A 15686-nucleotide genomic window follows, 5' to 3' on the forward strand; every position below is an offset into this window, starting at 1 on the left:
TATTTAATATACATCCATAGCCCTGGAAAAGACATTTATATTTATCATACAAATATCTTCCCTTGGCGGGATTCGAACCCGCGACCCCCTTGTGTAGTGACCATGTCACTTACCACTACACCAGACGGCCGTTTATATTGATTGGGCAATTGAATGGGCATCAGAAATGATTTTGAATTGTGGCTTTGAATAAAAAAACTTGAATTACAATAATGATTTGCTTTTACTTTTCGTGCTTAAAATCGATTTCCTTTATGTTAGATTGTAATAGTAACCATGAAAATTTATAGCTTTTTTATATGATTTACCAACCTGCGCGGATATGTCCTGTCGTCCACCTATTTCTGCCGCAAAGATAGGTGGGCGGTGAAGGGTGGGTCAACTGAGAAAAGAGACACACGACAGTCGTCGTGGCCTAACGGATAAGACGTCCGGTGCATTCGTGTTGAGCGCGATACACCGGTGTTCGAATCTCAGGCGGGTACCAATTTTTCTAATGAAATACGTACTAAACAAATGTTCACGATTGACTTCCACGGTGAAGGAATAACATCGTGTAATAAAAATGAAACCCGCAAAATTATAATTTGCGTAATTACTGGTGGTAGGACCTATTGTGAGTCCGCGCGGGTGGGTACCACCACCCTGCATATTTCTGCCGTGAAGCAGTAATGCGTTTCGGTTTGAAGGGTGGGGCAGCCGTTGTAACTAAACTTGAGACCTTAGAACTTACCTCTCAAGGTGGGTGGCGCATTTACGTTGTGGATGTCTATGGGCTCCAGTAACCACTTAACATCAGGTGGGCTGTGAGCTCGTCCACCAATCTAGGCAATAAAAAAAAGAGATATTTCGACCTCATGTCCCGAGGTGGGTGGTAGCACTTAAAACGTGGGTTTGTGTTCGTTTGTCATTCAAAGCAAAAACAGAGTATTTCAAATAATCTTTATCATAGTGTTTGTTACGCGTTAAGGCTTGGGATATATGAAACTTCCACCGAAGTGCACTACACTGGCGCTGCTTCGCTTCGGCAGGTACCACCACCCTGCCTATTTCTGCTGTGAAGCAGTATTGCGGTTTAAAGGGTGGGGCAGCCGTTGTACTGTTAACAGTGAGACCTTACTACTCATGTCTCAAGGTGGGTGGCTTCATTTACGTTGAAAATGTCTATGGGCTGCGGTAACCACTTAACACACCAGGTGGGCCGTGAGCTCGTCCACCCATCAATGCAATAAAAAAAAATCTAAATAATCTTTATTAAATTATAAAAAAAGAACACAATATTCCTAACCTAAAAGTTCATGTTATTATCCGCAACATGCGGAAAAAAATATGTTGGTTTGCTATTAATATGTTTTTTTTTGTTTTCATATACTTTTTAGGCGAAAATTTTATATCCTTAATCGATCTACTTTGTAAATAGAGACAAATTGAATTGTTTAAGTATGTAACATAGACATACACACTTATACTCTACGATGTGAACAAAATTCCTTTCCGTTATCTATATATATAAAAAGGAATTGCTGTTTGTTAGTCTCGCTAAAACTCGAGAATGGCTGGACCGATTTAGCTAACTTTGGTCTTGAATTATTCGTGGAAGTCAGGGAAGGTTTAAAAGGTGAGAAAATATAAAAAAGCTCAGAATTATATGAAAACAAACAATTTTGTTTTTCCCTTGATGTGTTCCCTTGATGTGTCTTTTATTTATTGATTGAGGCACTACGAAGTCTGCCGGGCCAGCTAGTATATTATAACAATGTTTAATAATATAAATGAAATAAAACCAACTTATTGACATCTTTCATTTATTCAACCATAAAATTACACAATATTAAGGTAACGAAAAATAAATGAAAAATATTAATATTCAAAGGCACAAATTAATTTTAAGTACCCAAAACGGCCAACTACGAAGAAACCCTTAGAAATTAATATATTATGTAGAATTTACAGTAAATGAATACATATTTTTGAACATCATTTATAAATGAGTCCTACAGTTTATATAAATTTATATAAATCCTGTATATTTGTAAACGCAAAACCGTTTTGAAAATCCTTTCATATAAAAATTTTCAAAGTACCCAAAACCTTAAATAGCCATCTATTTTTTGGCACGCTACTACACGACTAAGTAAATACAACTTATAACATCTAAATATAGGTACATAGGAACAATTATATGTAACTTGATTTGCATTTTATTTACATTTATTTACACGGTTAAATGACTTAAATATTAAAAAAAATATATGTTTTATAAAGTTCGATAAAAAAAGTGTCTTTTATTACAAAATATTAATTTATTTATCTGTAAATGACAGCATGCGATTTTATCATTAACACACATATATAATAATAAGAACGCGGCGTTAGATTATTATAGTACATTTGTTTTTTTTATCAAAACCTTATTGAAATGGAACATTCTCAAACATTTCGTGCGCTAAAAAAATAATAATAATTAAGATTTCTAAATTATTAAAACAGTATTGGTATCTGTTTCTTCTAATTCAATAAATGAACTAAATGTACATACCATAATGTATTTCAAAAAATATTTTGATTTTATACTTTTAAATTTCATGTTCTCTTTTTAATTCTTTTAAAACTAACTGGCAATGGCGGGCAGTTTTTTTTGTTTGTTTTTAAGATATTCATAATTTAACTAAAAAATACACAGATTATGTATGTACTTATTTTTTCGTTTTTGTAATCCGACCACTTATTAGGTTATTTCGGATAAAGCGTTTTATAGATTATCGTAAACAAATCCAATGATTAGAATGTATTTTCAACTTGGATATTTTTTTGGTCGTCGCTCCATTGGTCCAGCTGGTAGTGATGTTGGCCCATGGACCTTAGGATCCGGGTTCGACCCGGCCAGTCTGATTTCTTCAGATATTCGATATCCGGGGTGGAGATGTGAATTTCTTGTTTCATACGTACCCCGTAATGCCAGACGTAGGGCTATTATCGATCCAACGTTGGATCGACATAGCTAATTTTTACCTATCACAGTAGATTGGGGGGATAGAGACTAGAGTTAGAACAGGGACAAATCTGGGATGTCACAATACTTTTGTGGAGTTGTTAGATTTTACTTTGTTGAACTGAAATTTATTTAGTGTTTAAGAATATCAAATAGTTTAATTTAGTCATCAAAGGTTTGTAACTCATTAAAGATATTAAAAAGTTAATTATCTAAAGTTAGGTACCTACCTGACAACTAAATAGTGCCAGCCCTATTGAAAAACTCTATTGTCCCCATACGTAACCGATTCACCCCAAAGCCAAGGCGAATCGGGTTAAGCTGGTTTTTTTCAGTTTTTATGTATATTTAGTAATGAACGATGTACAATAACTATGAAAATTGTATATAAAAATTTAAGACTCCGGAATAATTTTAATCTCAATTTTATTGGTATTACCCTAAGAAAATCCATTGAAATTTTGTGTTGGATTTGGAAAGGGTCCCGATCCCCTCAATCTACGGTACATCATAAACATAAGGTTCATCCTGCACATAACGCGGATCCCACTAACCAACCTCACCTTTTAAAGTCGGATTGTTTTCAAAATTGCGAGTTGGACCGATAATTTTATGAACACTCCTCACTGGAGTGTGTCGGCGGGCGCGGCGGCTTGCGCGGCGGGTTGATACATTAACATTTTGATGAGTCAGACGCTCATTCCCAATCGAACTGTTTTCATAATCTCGAATGGGACCGTCCACCCGATATAATGTTATGAACACTCACTCACTGGAGCGTGTCGGCGGGCGCGGCGGCGAGTGCGGCGACGAGTGCGGCGGGTTGATACATTAACATTTTGATGAGTCGGACGCTCATTCCCAGTCGGACTGTTTCAAAATTTCGAATGGGATCGTCCACCCGATAATGTTATGAGCACTCACTCACTGGAGCGTGTCGGCGGGGGCGGCGGCGAGCGCGGCCAGTGCGGCGCGGCCGGCGCTGGCGTACTCGCGTCCGGAGCGGGGCCGGGCGCAGTGCCTCTCGGCGGCGGCGTCGCACGAGCTGAACGAGGAGACGGACAGCGACTCCATGTAGTCCGAGGTGTCGGAGGCGCCGCTGGACGTGCTCTTGTTGGTGAGCTGGCTGTGGCGCGCGCTGGCGTCGCCCTCCGCTGCGGACACGAGACATTCTCATATATTTTATTGATCAATCCCAAACACACTGGTGGACCGGTCCACCGGTCAGCCGAAATACGAGTTGGAATTGCCGTTATAGGCAGATGTAATCATCTACCCATCTTTTTTTTTTATTGCCCTTATAGGCAGACGAGCATACGGCCCACCTGATGGTAAGTGGTTACCGTCGCCCATGGACTTCAGCAATGCCGGGGGCAGAGCCAAGCCGCTGGTTACCGCTTAATACTCTCCATAAGCCTCTTTTGAAGAAGAACATGTCATAGCGCTCGGGAAACACCGTGGAGGGGAGCTCATTCCATAGCCGGATGGTACGTGGCGTCATCTGGTGGCTTACGGTTCTGACTGCAGTAACGTAGAGTCGGGGTTTGTTTATCGGTCATTGTCTACATTTTTGGGAACGGTTCAAATACAGGGTGTGTTTATTTTGTTGATGAAGGCGACGGGAAGCCATATTAAGGGGACCGCGGACTGAGTTAACTAGTCAGGTCATAAGTACTGTCACACAGTAAAAACTTTTCTTTTAGAATGCTGGCCACAAAAAAGTTTATTGAATTCGAATTTCGAATTGTTCATGAAAATAAAAATGTATACTTTTAGAATTTTACTCATTTTTAAATATGGAGTGGACACTTAAAGAAGACCGTGTTGCAGTTATTGCGTTGCATCGTTGCGGTTACGCGCCAATTCAAATTTTTAACATACTGAAAAGTTTGAATATAACCAAAAGATTCGTTTATCGTACCATCAAACGATACAATGAAGACTCTAGTGTAGATGACAGGTTCAAAGAAATCCCAAACGTAAGCAGAAACTGTTGGCCCTTCAGATGGGGTTAAGCAGAACCACGGTGAAAAGGGTGTTAAATGAAGACTTAGGGCTTCGGGCATATCGAAGAAAAACAGGACATCGTTTGAATGCTCGTCTAATGGACCTGAGACTGAAGAGATGCCGCGCTTTGTTGAAGCGGTACGCGGGAAAAAAAATCGGAAAATTCTTTTTTCGGATGAAAAAAAATTTACCGTAGAAGAGAGCTACAACAAACAAAATGATAAGGTGTACGCACACAGTAGTGAAGAAGCGAGCAACCGTATTCCGCGTGTCCAACGAGGTCATTTTCCATCCTCGCTCATGGTATGGTTGGGAGTTTCTTATTGGGGCTTAACAGAGGTACATTTTTGTGAGAAAGGTGTAAAAACGAATGCAGTTGTGTATCAAAATACAGTCCTGACGAACCTTGTGGAACCTGTTTCTCATACCATGTTCAATAACAGGCACACAAGAGCACACAAGACTGGCTGGCGGCGCGTGAAATCGACTTCATCCGGCACGAAGACTGGTCCTCCTCCAGTCCAGATTTGAATCCGTTAGATTACAAGATATGGCAACACTTGGAGGAAAAGGCGTGCTCAAAGCCTCATCCCAATTTGGAGTCACTCAAGACATCCTTGATTAAGGCAACCGCCGATATTGACATGGACCTCGTTCGTGCTGCGATAGACGACTGGCCGCGCAGATTGAAGGCCTGTATTCAAAATCACGGAGGTCATTTTGAATAAACCTTAGTGTCATAAGAATCTATGTTTTGTTAAGTTCATTTTGGTATATGAATGGTTACATAATGAATAAACCTGTTTCAATTATTTTACATTAAACATGTGACAGAATTTATGACCTGACTAGGTATATTGAATTAGCGGTTGCTCATTTAAGGCAAGGCTGAACGGCTGTAAGGTTGAACGGGTAAACGAGCTCACGGACCTCTTGGTGTTAAGTGATTACCAAAGTACATAAATATCACAAGTTGGCAAGCCGTCACCTAACTTGAGACGTGAGACCTTAGTTATACAACAACTACTCTTGACAGTAATGCTTTGCAGTAGATAGATGGTCAAAGTAGGTATAATTAGTATATATGCATAATATAGTAGATAAGGGTCATTTCTAGGATATGTAAGGTGGGTGACGAAGTTCACATTATGACGTTTCGTATGACATCTTATCATCGTGAGGACAGAATGCTCACCGTTCCTCTTCTTCCTCCTGGTCAGAGTGTCGGCGTCGCACGAGCCAGCCCTGGTCAGGGTGGCGACCTCGTCGAACTGGAACGTTAGGTTCTTGAGCGGGTCCGAGGAGTTGGACTTGACAATCGTCTCCTGCGCCGGGGCAGGGCCCCTCCGCGTCTGCTTACTCTTCAGATGCTTCTTCACGGACTTGGAGTTGGTCACCGGCGTTTCGAATTCAAAATCACCTGTTGAACACAGAATAGAAACCTCAGACAAACATTGCCAACATTGCTTCGCGGTCGAAAAGCTGGGGGACCGCGATGGCAATTTTCGGGTTCGATTTCCATTAACGTAACAGACAATACTGTGGAAATGCGACTTTGGAATGAGCTCCCCTCCACGGTGTTTCCCGAGGGCTATGACATGTCCTTCTTCAAACGAGGCTTGTGGAGAGCACTTAACGGTAGGCAGCGGTTTGGCTCTGCCCCTGGCACTGCTGAAATCCATGGGCAACGGTAACCACTCACAATCCGGTGGTCCGTATGCTCGTATGCCTCATGTTCGTATGTCACAAGGGGGACATAAAAAAAAATCATAATCCATCATAGTTTTCAGACTAAACACGAACTTGCACCGCACGATGTCGCACGTGTATCATAATAATTGTGTACGCGTGTATAGTCTATCATGAGCTTTGGCTACAAATGACGTCACATGGTCTAAAAGAATGTTCTACCGCGTTTTCAAGAAATATCGCGGGGTATGAATATTCTATATTGAAGCTTTTCGTGTCTAAATGGGTGATATGGGCGAAATTCGCAATGGTAACCATTTAACAGCGATTGGACCGTGAATCTATTGGAAAGCATCGCAATGACGTCACAAGTTACAAAACAAGCCGTACCTTTGTGGTGCTTCAGGGAGCCGGTGGACACGCCGGAGTCGTTGGAGCTGGACGAGTCCCTGTTCTTGTCGGACTTGCTGGGCACGCTGGAGGACCGTCTTATCTTCACCGCGTCTCTGAACTTAGCCACGAGCGTATTCTCCGTCCTGGACTCTGATCCCTTGAACAGCCTGTCTTTGGACTCGACGATCTCTAAGGTCTTGTATTGCAAGCCGCCGTTCATGTTATCAGTTTTACAGGTCCTCCTGAGCGCGATCGGCGTGAAGCACGAGCGGCTGCTGAGGCGGTCCTCGTCGTGTTTCTTCGTGAAGTCCACGGAGTTGGACCGGCGCGCGCCCAGCGTGGGGTCCGGGTCGGAGTGCGTGGGGTCCCGGTCGGAGTGCGTGGGGTCCGACACGTGGCTGGTCCTGCTCACGTTGTCCGAGTAGTTCTTGTTGCTGTGGCTGGAGGAGCTGTTCTCTGCCGGCTCCATTTGCATGTAGTCGTCGTGGTCGTTGCCGTACTCCGTCTGGTGCACCGTGTTGTTCGTCGCCGTCGATATATCGTCGTCGTTCTCCGGTATGTCCTCGAGAGCGTCGAGCTCCTCCTGACTGAAGCCCGCGCTTCTCAGGATCTGTATGGAGCTTTCGAATTTTTCGAGGGTCGCGCTGAGGTCGACGTTGGCGTAGTTCCCGTAGTCGACGGGTTCGGGTTTGGCTGGTTCGATGTTGACGTAGTTGGCGGGTGGGTCGGCGCCTGGTCCGCAGCCGCACGGGCCCCCGACGAGACATTTCAGTTTCTTTGGTGTGTCGTACAGACTGGCGGGGTCGGAGCCGTCGGACGGGTGCTCCTGGAATATACATATTTATTGCTTAGATGGGTGGACGAGCTCACAGCCCACCTGGTGTTAAGAGGTTACTGGAGCCCATAGACATTTACAACGTGAATGCGCCACCCACCTTGAGATATAAGTTCTAAGGTCTCAGTATAGTTACAACGACTGCCCCACCCTTCAAGCCGCAACGCGTTACTGCTTCACGGCAGAAATAGGTGGGGTGGTGGTACCTATCCTGTTCTGCTGGGTTCTGATCATGGTTAAAGCCTTCCACTAATTTATTTGTCGCTTTCGTAATCCTAGATGTGCTAAGAATTAAAAGTACTAAGAAAGTTTAGGGTTTAGAGTATATTATATGAATACATGATTGAGCAAATCTCATTTTGCAAGGTAACGTAAAATAAATAATAGTTTAAAAAAACTAACAAAATACGCTTTAATAGAAAATCCAACTAAAAAATAGAAAATAAATTTTAATAAATTTGAATAAAAAATAGTATAAGAAAAAATGATTTTATTAGAAAAAAGCGTGGGGTGCGTCTTTTTTTATTACAATAAAATCATTTTTTCTTACACTATTTTAAATTCAAATCTATTAAAATTTATTTTCTATTTTTTAGTTGGATTTTCTATAAAAGCGTTTTTTTTAAACTATTATTTAACTTCATTTTTTAGTAGAATTTTAATACTTTCAACTATTTTTTTTAAATATTGAATTGTCATCGGTTCTTAATAAGTATACCAAATTTCGAGTTAATCCGACGTTTTGAAGGGGGTCAAAGTCATGTTCAAAGATTCCGTTACAAACATACATACGTCTGAAGCTAATAAAAGCGTCTTAAAAATATACTAAATTATTTATTTATTTTTCACTTCCTCTCTGTCATTTTTTTCTCTTTATGCGTTATTTAAGCTTTCACTGACCTGTATCAATGGCATAGGAATTTTTGGCACGTCGTAGTTCTCGTAAGGTCCACTGAAGACCCTCTTCTTGCAGCAACAGGGTTTCTGTTGCCAGCACTGACAGCCGACCTTGGCGGGGATTGTGGGCGTGCAGCATCCCACGGGACTGGACCGCTTGGAGTCGAAGCTCTTGTCCAGGATGCAGGAGCCCCGCGGCACGCTGTATTCAGAAGCGCTCCCACTGGATCTGGAGTAAATCGAGGCTCTGTCCGAATCCGAACGCTTCTCCATAATGTTGTCCATGGTCCATACTGGAGACATGACGGAGCCTGGTGTGCACATCGTTGATGATCTGGAATGTGAAATTCATTTACTTGTTTTTGTAATAGATTATGCTTTATAGTGAATAAATATGGAGAAACAGATGAGTCAGTCTCTGTTCGCTATTTGAGATGATAAATGGCTTATCCTACGTTCAGAGACTGACTCGGTGATACAGTAGTTATTGCTGGTCATTCCGATAGAGGCACCCGTCACGTGCGGACGTGCCCATCGACCACTCGATCGCCCGGCCTTTGTTCGCCCGGCTTTTGTTAGCCCGGCCATTGTTCGCGCGGCCTGTGTTCGTGGTACATCTGCCGACCAAGTGTTTTTTCCTGGAAGTTTTTATTTGTTTTGTTTCCTTACGTTATTTCTGTGTTCGTGGTACATCTGCCGACAAACTGCTTTCCTGGAAGTGTTTAATTGTTTTGTTTCTTTTTGTTATTTCCGTTTTGTTGTGTTTTTTCTTTGTCCTGTAGTAATCGTGCCGCATCGCCACCTGTGTTCAATAGAACCGCTCAGGTCCGAGAAGTTGGGGCCTCGCCGCAAGGCGAGTGTCTTCAAGACCCGGGGCCGCCCCACCTGGGCACTCAGCGATCATGGACGCTGTGTTCGCGGAATTCCTCCGACTTCGTCATCCACAGCTCGCCTCAGAGTTTCTGGCTTTCAAGGCCAATCACACTGCGAGCTCTCTCGAAGACTCCGCCGTGCTCGCTGCTCCTGCGTCGCCTGTACCTGCGTGCAAAGCTTCTACATCGAGCACCGCAACCTCCGTCGTGCCTGCCGTTCCCGCGTCGCCTATACTGGCGAGTAAAACTGCTGCGTCGTCCGCCGTGGCCACCGTTCCAGCTGTGCGATCATCCGCGGCCTCCGTCGCGCCCTCCAAAACACCTGCTCGTAGGTCGCCGGCGCCCGCCTCCTCGTCCTCCGACTCTGACTCGGAGATGGAGGTCGACCTCGCCCCCGCCTCATCGACGGATGGATTTACCCTGGTACAAAAGGGTAAGAAGCGTGCCGCGGAGTCTCGAGCTCCCGCGGCCGCTAAAATTAGCAAAGCCGCGAACGCGCCGCGCCCCCGCCCCCAGACTCCCGTTGCGCCTCCAGCCCGTGCCAGTCCGTCGCCGCGTCCGGTGGCACAAAATAAAACACAGTCCCCTCCTCCGGTAATCCTTCAAGAGAAGGCAGCTTGGGATCGAGTTTCCCTGGCCCTTAAGGCCAAAAATATCAATTTCACGAATGCCCGTAACCTCGCGAACGGCATCCAAATAAAGGTGCATTCATCTGATGACCATAGGGCCCTCACCTCTTACCTCCGTAAGGAGCGTATAAGCTTCCACACTTATACGCTTCAGGAGGAGCGCGAACTCCGCGTTGTAATACGCGGAATCCCTAAAGAGTTAGATGTAGAGCTCGTAAAAGCCGACCTGTTAGAACAAGGCCTACCAGTGAATTCTGTGCACCGTATGCACACCGGTCGCGGTAGGGAGCCATATAATATGGTTCTAGTCGCTCTCCAGCCTACCCCCGAGGGTAAGAAAATCTTTAACACACAGACCGTCTGTAGGCTCTCTGGTATCGCTGTCGAAGCCCCCCATAAAAAAGGCACTCCTAGCCAGTGCCATAACTGTCAATTGTATGGGCACTCTTCCCGTAACTGTCACGCGCGCCCCCGATGCGTCAAATGTTTAGGCGATCACGCCACGGCCCTATGCACTCGCGATCAAAAAACCGCGACGGAACCGCCTAGCTGCGTCCTGTGTCGAACACAGGGTCACCCCGCAAATTACCGCGGATGCCCCCGAGCCCCGAAAATAAATCGCCGCGTCGCCCGCCAAAACCGCCTCCGAGCTTCCGGCCCAGACATCAAAGCCTCGGCACCCTCTGCGTCGCAGGCTAAGCCAGCGTTCGTTCCGGCGGCGGTGCCCAGTGTCTCGGCCTGGGCGAAACCGCTGCCGTACACGAACACGGCTACAACTCCCTCCTCCGCGATTCGTCCTGCCCCCGCGACTCGTCCCTCTCCCGCGACTTGCCCTCCGACCGCGTCCGAAAATCTCGCTTTAGCGATCGACTTCTTTCAGTCGATCAACTTTGAGCGCGTTAACGCTTTGGGCGACGCCATTCGCGCTGCCTCCACTGCACAACACTTTATCGCCGTTGTGCAGGAATACGCCGACGTATACGCGTCATTAAATACGTACGTCCTCCCCTCACTCCGCCGGTAATCAATGGCGTATATAAGTAGAATAAAGCCCCTATCCGTGACGATAGGATTTTTTAACGCTTACGGTCTCGCAAATCAACGTGATCAGGTTTCTGACTTTTTGCGTGACCATCAAATTGATATATTTTTAGTGCAGGAGACCCTACTTAAGCCCGCGCGCCGTGACCCTAAAATCGCGAACTATAACATGGTCAGGAACGACAGGCTCTCTGCCCGTGGTGGTGGTACCGTCATTTACTATAGAAGAGCCCTACATTGCGTCCCGCTCGATCCTCCCGCGCTTGCTAATATCGAAGCATCAGTGTGCCGAATCTCACTGACGGGACACGCGCCGATCGTTATCGCGTCCGTTTATCTTCCACCGGATAAGATCGTTCTAAGCAGTGATATCGAGGCGCTGCTCGGTATGGGGAGCTCTGTCATTCTGGCGGGCGACCTTAATTGTAAACACATCAGGTGGAACTCACACACCACAACCCCGAATGGCAGGCGGCTTGACGCGTTAGTCGATGATCTCGCCTTCGATATCGTCGCTCCGTTAACCCCGACTCACTACCCGCTAAATATCGCGCATCGCCCGGATATACTCGACATAGCGTTATTAAAAAACGTAACTCTGCGCTTACACTCGATCGAAGTAGTTTCAGAGTTAGATTCAGACCACCGTCCCGTCGTTATGAAGCTTGGTCGCGCTCCCGATTCCGTTCCCGTCACGAGGGCTGTGGTGGATTGGCACACGCTGGGCATCAGCCTGGCTGAATCTGATCCACCATCGCTCCCGTTTAACCCGGACTCTACCCCGTCTCCTCAGGATACCGCTGAAGCCATAGACATCTTAACATCACACATCACCTCGACATTAGATAGGTCATCGAAACAAGTTGTAGCGGAGGACTTCCTTCACCGCTTCAAATTGTCCGACGATATTAGGGAACTCCTTAGAGCTAAGAACGCCTCGATACGCGCCTACGACAGGTATCCTACCGCGGAAAATCGTATTCGAATGCGTGCCCTACAACGCGACGTAAAGTCTCGCATCGCCGAAGTCCGAGATGCCAGATGGTCTGATTTCTTAGAAGGACTCGCGCCCTCCCAAAGGTCTTACTACCGCTTAGCTCGTACCCTCAAATCGGATACGGTAGTAACTATGCCCCCCCTCGTAAGCCCCTCAGGCCGACTCGCGGCCTTTGATGATGACGAAAAAGCAGAGCTGCTGGCCGATACATTGCAAACCCAGTGCACGCCCAGCACTCAATCCGTGGACCCTGTTCATGTAGAATTAGTAGACAGTGAGGTAGAACGCAGAGCCTCCTTGCCACCCTCGGATGCGTTACCACCCGTCACCCCGATGGAAGTTAAAGACTTGATCAAAGACCTACGTCCTCGCAAGGCTCCCGGTTCCGACGGTATATCTAACCGCGTTATTAAACTTCTACCCGTCCAACTCATCGTGATGTTGGCATCTATTTTCAATGCCGCTATGGCGAACTGTATCTTTCCCGCGGTGTGGAAAGAAGCGGACGTTATCGGCATACATAAACCCGGTAAACCAAAAAATCATCCGACGAGTTACCGCCCGATTAGCCTCCTCATGTCTCTAGGCAAGCTGTATGAGCGTCTGCTCTACAAGCGCCTCAGAGATTTCGTCTCATCCAAGGGCATTCTCATCGATGAACAATTCGGATTCCGTACAAATCACTCATGCATTCAACAGGTGCACCGCCTCACGGAGCACATTCTTGTGGGGCTTAATCGACCAAAACCGTTATACACGGGAGCTCTCTTCTTCGACGTCGCAAAAGCGTTCGACAAAGTCTGGCACAACGGTTTGATTTTCAAACTATTCAACATGGGCGTGCCGGATAGTCTCGTGCTCATCATACGGGACTTCTTGTCGAACCGCTCTTTTCGATATCGAGTCGAGGGAACCCGCTCCTCCCCACGACCTCTCACAGCTGGAGTCCCGCAAGGCTCTGTCCTCTCACCACTCCTATTTAGCTTATTCGTCAACGATATTCCCCGGTCGCCGCCGACCCATTTAGCTTTATTCGCCGACGACACGACTGTTTACTATTCTAGTAGAAATAAGTCCCTAATCGTGAAGAAGCTTCAGAGCGCAGCCCTAGCCCTAGGACAGTGGTTCCGAAAATGGCGCATAGACATCAACCCAGCGAAAAGTACTGCGGTGCTATTTCAGAGGGGAAGCTCCACACGGATTTCCTCCCGGATTAGGAGGAGGAATCTCACACCCCCGATTACTCTCTTTAGACAACCCATACCCTGGGCCAGGAAGGTCAAGTACCTGGGCGTTACCCTGGATGCATCGATGACATTCCGCCCGCATATAAAATCAGTCCGTGACCGTGCCGCGTTTATTCTCGGTAGACTCTACCCCATGATCTGTAAGCGGAGTAAAATGTCCCTTCGGAACAAGGTGACACTTTACAAAACTTGCATAAGGCCCGTCATGACTTACGCGAGTGTGGTGTTCGCTCACGCGGCCCGCACACACATAGACGCCCTCCAATCCCTACAATCTCGCTTTTGCAGGTTAGCTGTCGGGGCTCCGTGGTTCGTGAGGAACGTTGACCTACACGACGACCTGGGCCTCGAATCAATTCGGAAATACATGAAGTCAGCGTCGGAACGATACTTCGATAAGGCTATGCGTCATGATAATCGCCTTATCGTAGCCGCCGCTGACTACTCCCCGAATCCTGATCATGCAGGAGCCAGTCACCGTCGACGCCCTAGACACGTCCTTACGGATCCATCAGATCCAATAACCTTTGCATTAGATGCCTTCAGCTCTAATACTAGGGGCAGGCTTAGGGACCCCGGTAACCGTACTCGTCGAACTCGACAAAGAGGTCGACGTGCAACCTAACCCATGCATCAGCCCGCTGAGTTTCTCGCCGGATCTTCTCAGCGGGTCGCGATTCCGATCCGGTAGTAGATTCATTCGCGAAACAATTGCTCTTGAGTTGTTAGGTCTCCTTCGGAGGCGCTCGGGCAGTTGTTAGCAAATCCCACCATTCTTGGCTGAGCCTTTGCTCGCCCACCTGTCCTGGTGAAACTGGAAAGGCCTTCGGGCCACCAGTAAACTTTCAATCATAAAAAAAAAAAAAGTTATTGCTGGACTGAGAGTCGTGGATTCGATTCCCGCATCGTACAGACTGGCGTACATTCATGTGATCGATTGCTTACTCCTTGTCTGGGTGTTCATTAATTATAATAAAATAATATGAATTAATGATAGGAGTTCTTTCATATTTGTGCATTTGATAAGTACCACCACCCCGCCTATTTCTGCCGTGAAGGAGTAATGCGTTTCGGTTTGAAGGGTGGGGCAGCCGTTGTAACTATACGTGAGACTTTAGAATTCATATCTCAAGGTGGGTGGCGCATTTACGTTATAGATGGCTATGGGCTCCAGTAACCACTTAATACCAGGTGGGCTGTGAGGTCGTTCACCTATCTAAGCAATACAAAAAAAAAAGTTACAACGGTTGCCCCGCCCTTCAAGCCGAAACGCATTACTGCTTCACGGCATCAATAAGCAGGGTGGTGGTATCTACCCGTGCGGACTCACAAGACGTCCTACCACCAATAAATGAATGAATGTACGATAGGAGTTTTTTTTTATTTGTGCATTTGATTATAGAAAATGTTATTGATAATTGTGCCGAGGGCAACGTACCTGGTCAAATGACAGATTTTCCCGATGCAACTCGAGCAGCGCGGCAAGGACGTGGGCCTTCTGAACTTCTCCTCGTTGCCGTCCACGCTCGAGTCCAGGTCGGACAGGCAGTGCATGGTCTGGCTGGCCGGCCCCGCCCACGACGGCGACACCGACCTCATCGACGGGTGGAAGCACTCGTCCATGCACGAGCTCGTGTCGGAGAAACGCTTTTCTGAAACTGTAAATCGTCCTTTTAAAATTATGCGGAATGATTAACGACGAAAGGAAGATCTTCCACCGAGCGGGTGATATTGCTCGGTAGACCGACGGTCCGAATGTTGTTGTTCGGAGCTTGTATATGAGTCGACTATTATCAAAGCCGGCAATGTGACTTTTGGACAATTATTGGTAAATCAGAAAAACGAATTATTGACTTGGTATTCCATTGGCAGTCACAAAACTCTTCTGAACGTCATCTTAGATAAATAACAGGTTAAGTATTAACTTTTATTTAATGCAGGTTTTGAACCGTATTCTTTGAAGGAGACGATTATATTCAAATCAATCTGTCAATCAATTGACATATCAATAACATTTTTTTGTCCAAATGCACAGATTGCCACCTTTGATAATAGACGACTCATATATCGACGCTTGAAAGGCAAAC

The 15686-nt window shown here is 46.0% G+C and overlaps 1 protein-coding gene across 1 annotated transcript in view; it reads right to left on the reverse strand.

Annotated features, from left to right (window-relative positions):
• Window positions 1-1788: 1788 nt before the first annotated feature.
• LOC101745809 (protein Dok-7) overlaps window positions 1789-15686 on the reverse strand; it is a 175867-nt gene continuing 161969 nt past the window's right edge. The window contains exons 7-11 of the mRNA XM_038019164.2: window positions 15038-15257; window positions 8817-9147; window positions 7079-7907; window positions 6195-6419; window positions 1789-4146 (exon numbers count right to left, since the gene is read on the reverse strand). Coding sequence (XP_037875092.1) covers window positions 3917-4146; window positions 6195-6419; window positions 7079-7907; window positions 8817-9147; window positions 15038-15257 — 1835 coding nt within the window. The 3' untranslated portion in view covers window positions 1789-3916. The remainder of the gene's footprint in view (window positions 4147-6194; window positions 6420-7078; window positions 7908-8816; window positions 9148-15037; window positions 15258-15686) is intronic.

This window comes from Bombyx mori, chromosome 3, assembly GCF_030269925.1.
Source record: "Bombyx mori chromosome 3, ASM3026992v2".
NCBI classification, from domain to species: domain Eukaryota; kingdom Metazoa; phylum Arthropoda; class Insecta; order Lepidoptera; family Bombycidae; genus Bombyx; species Bombyx mori.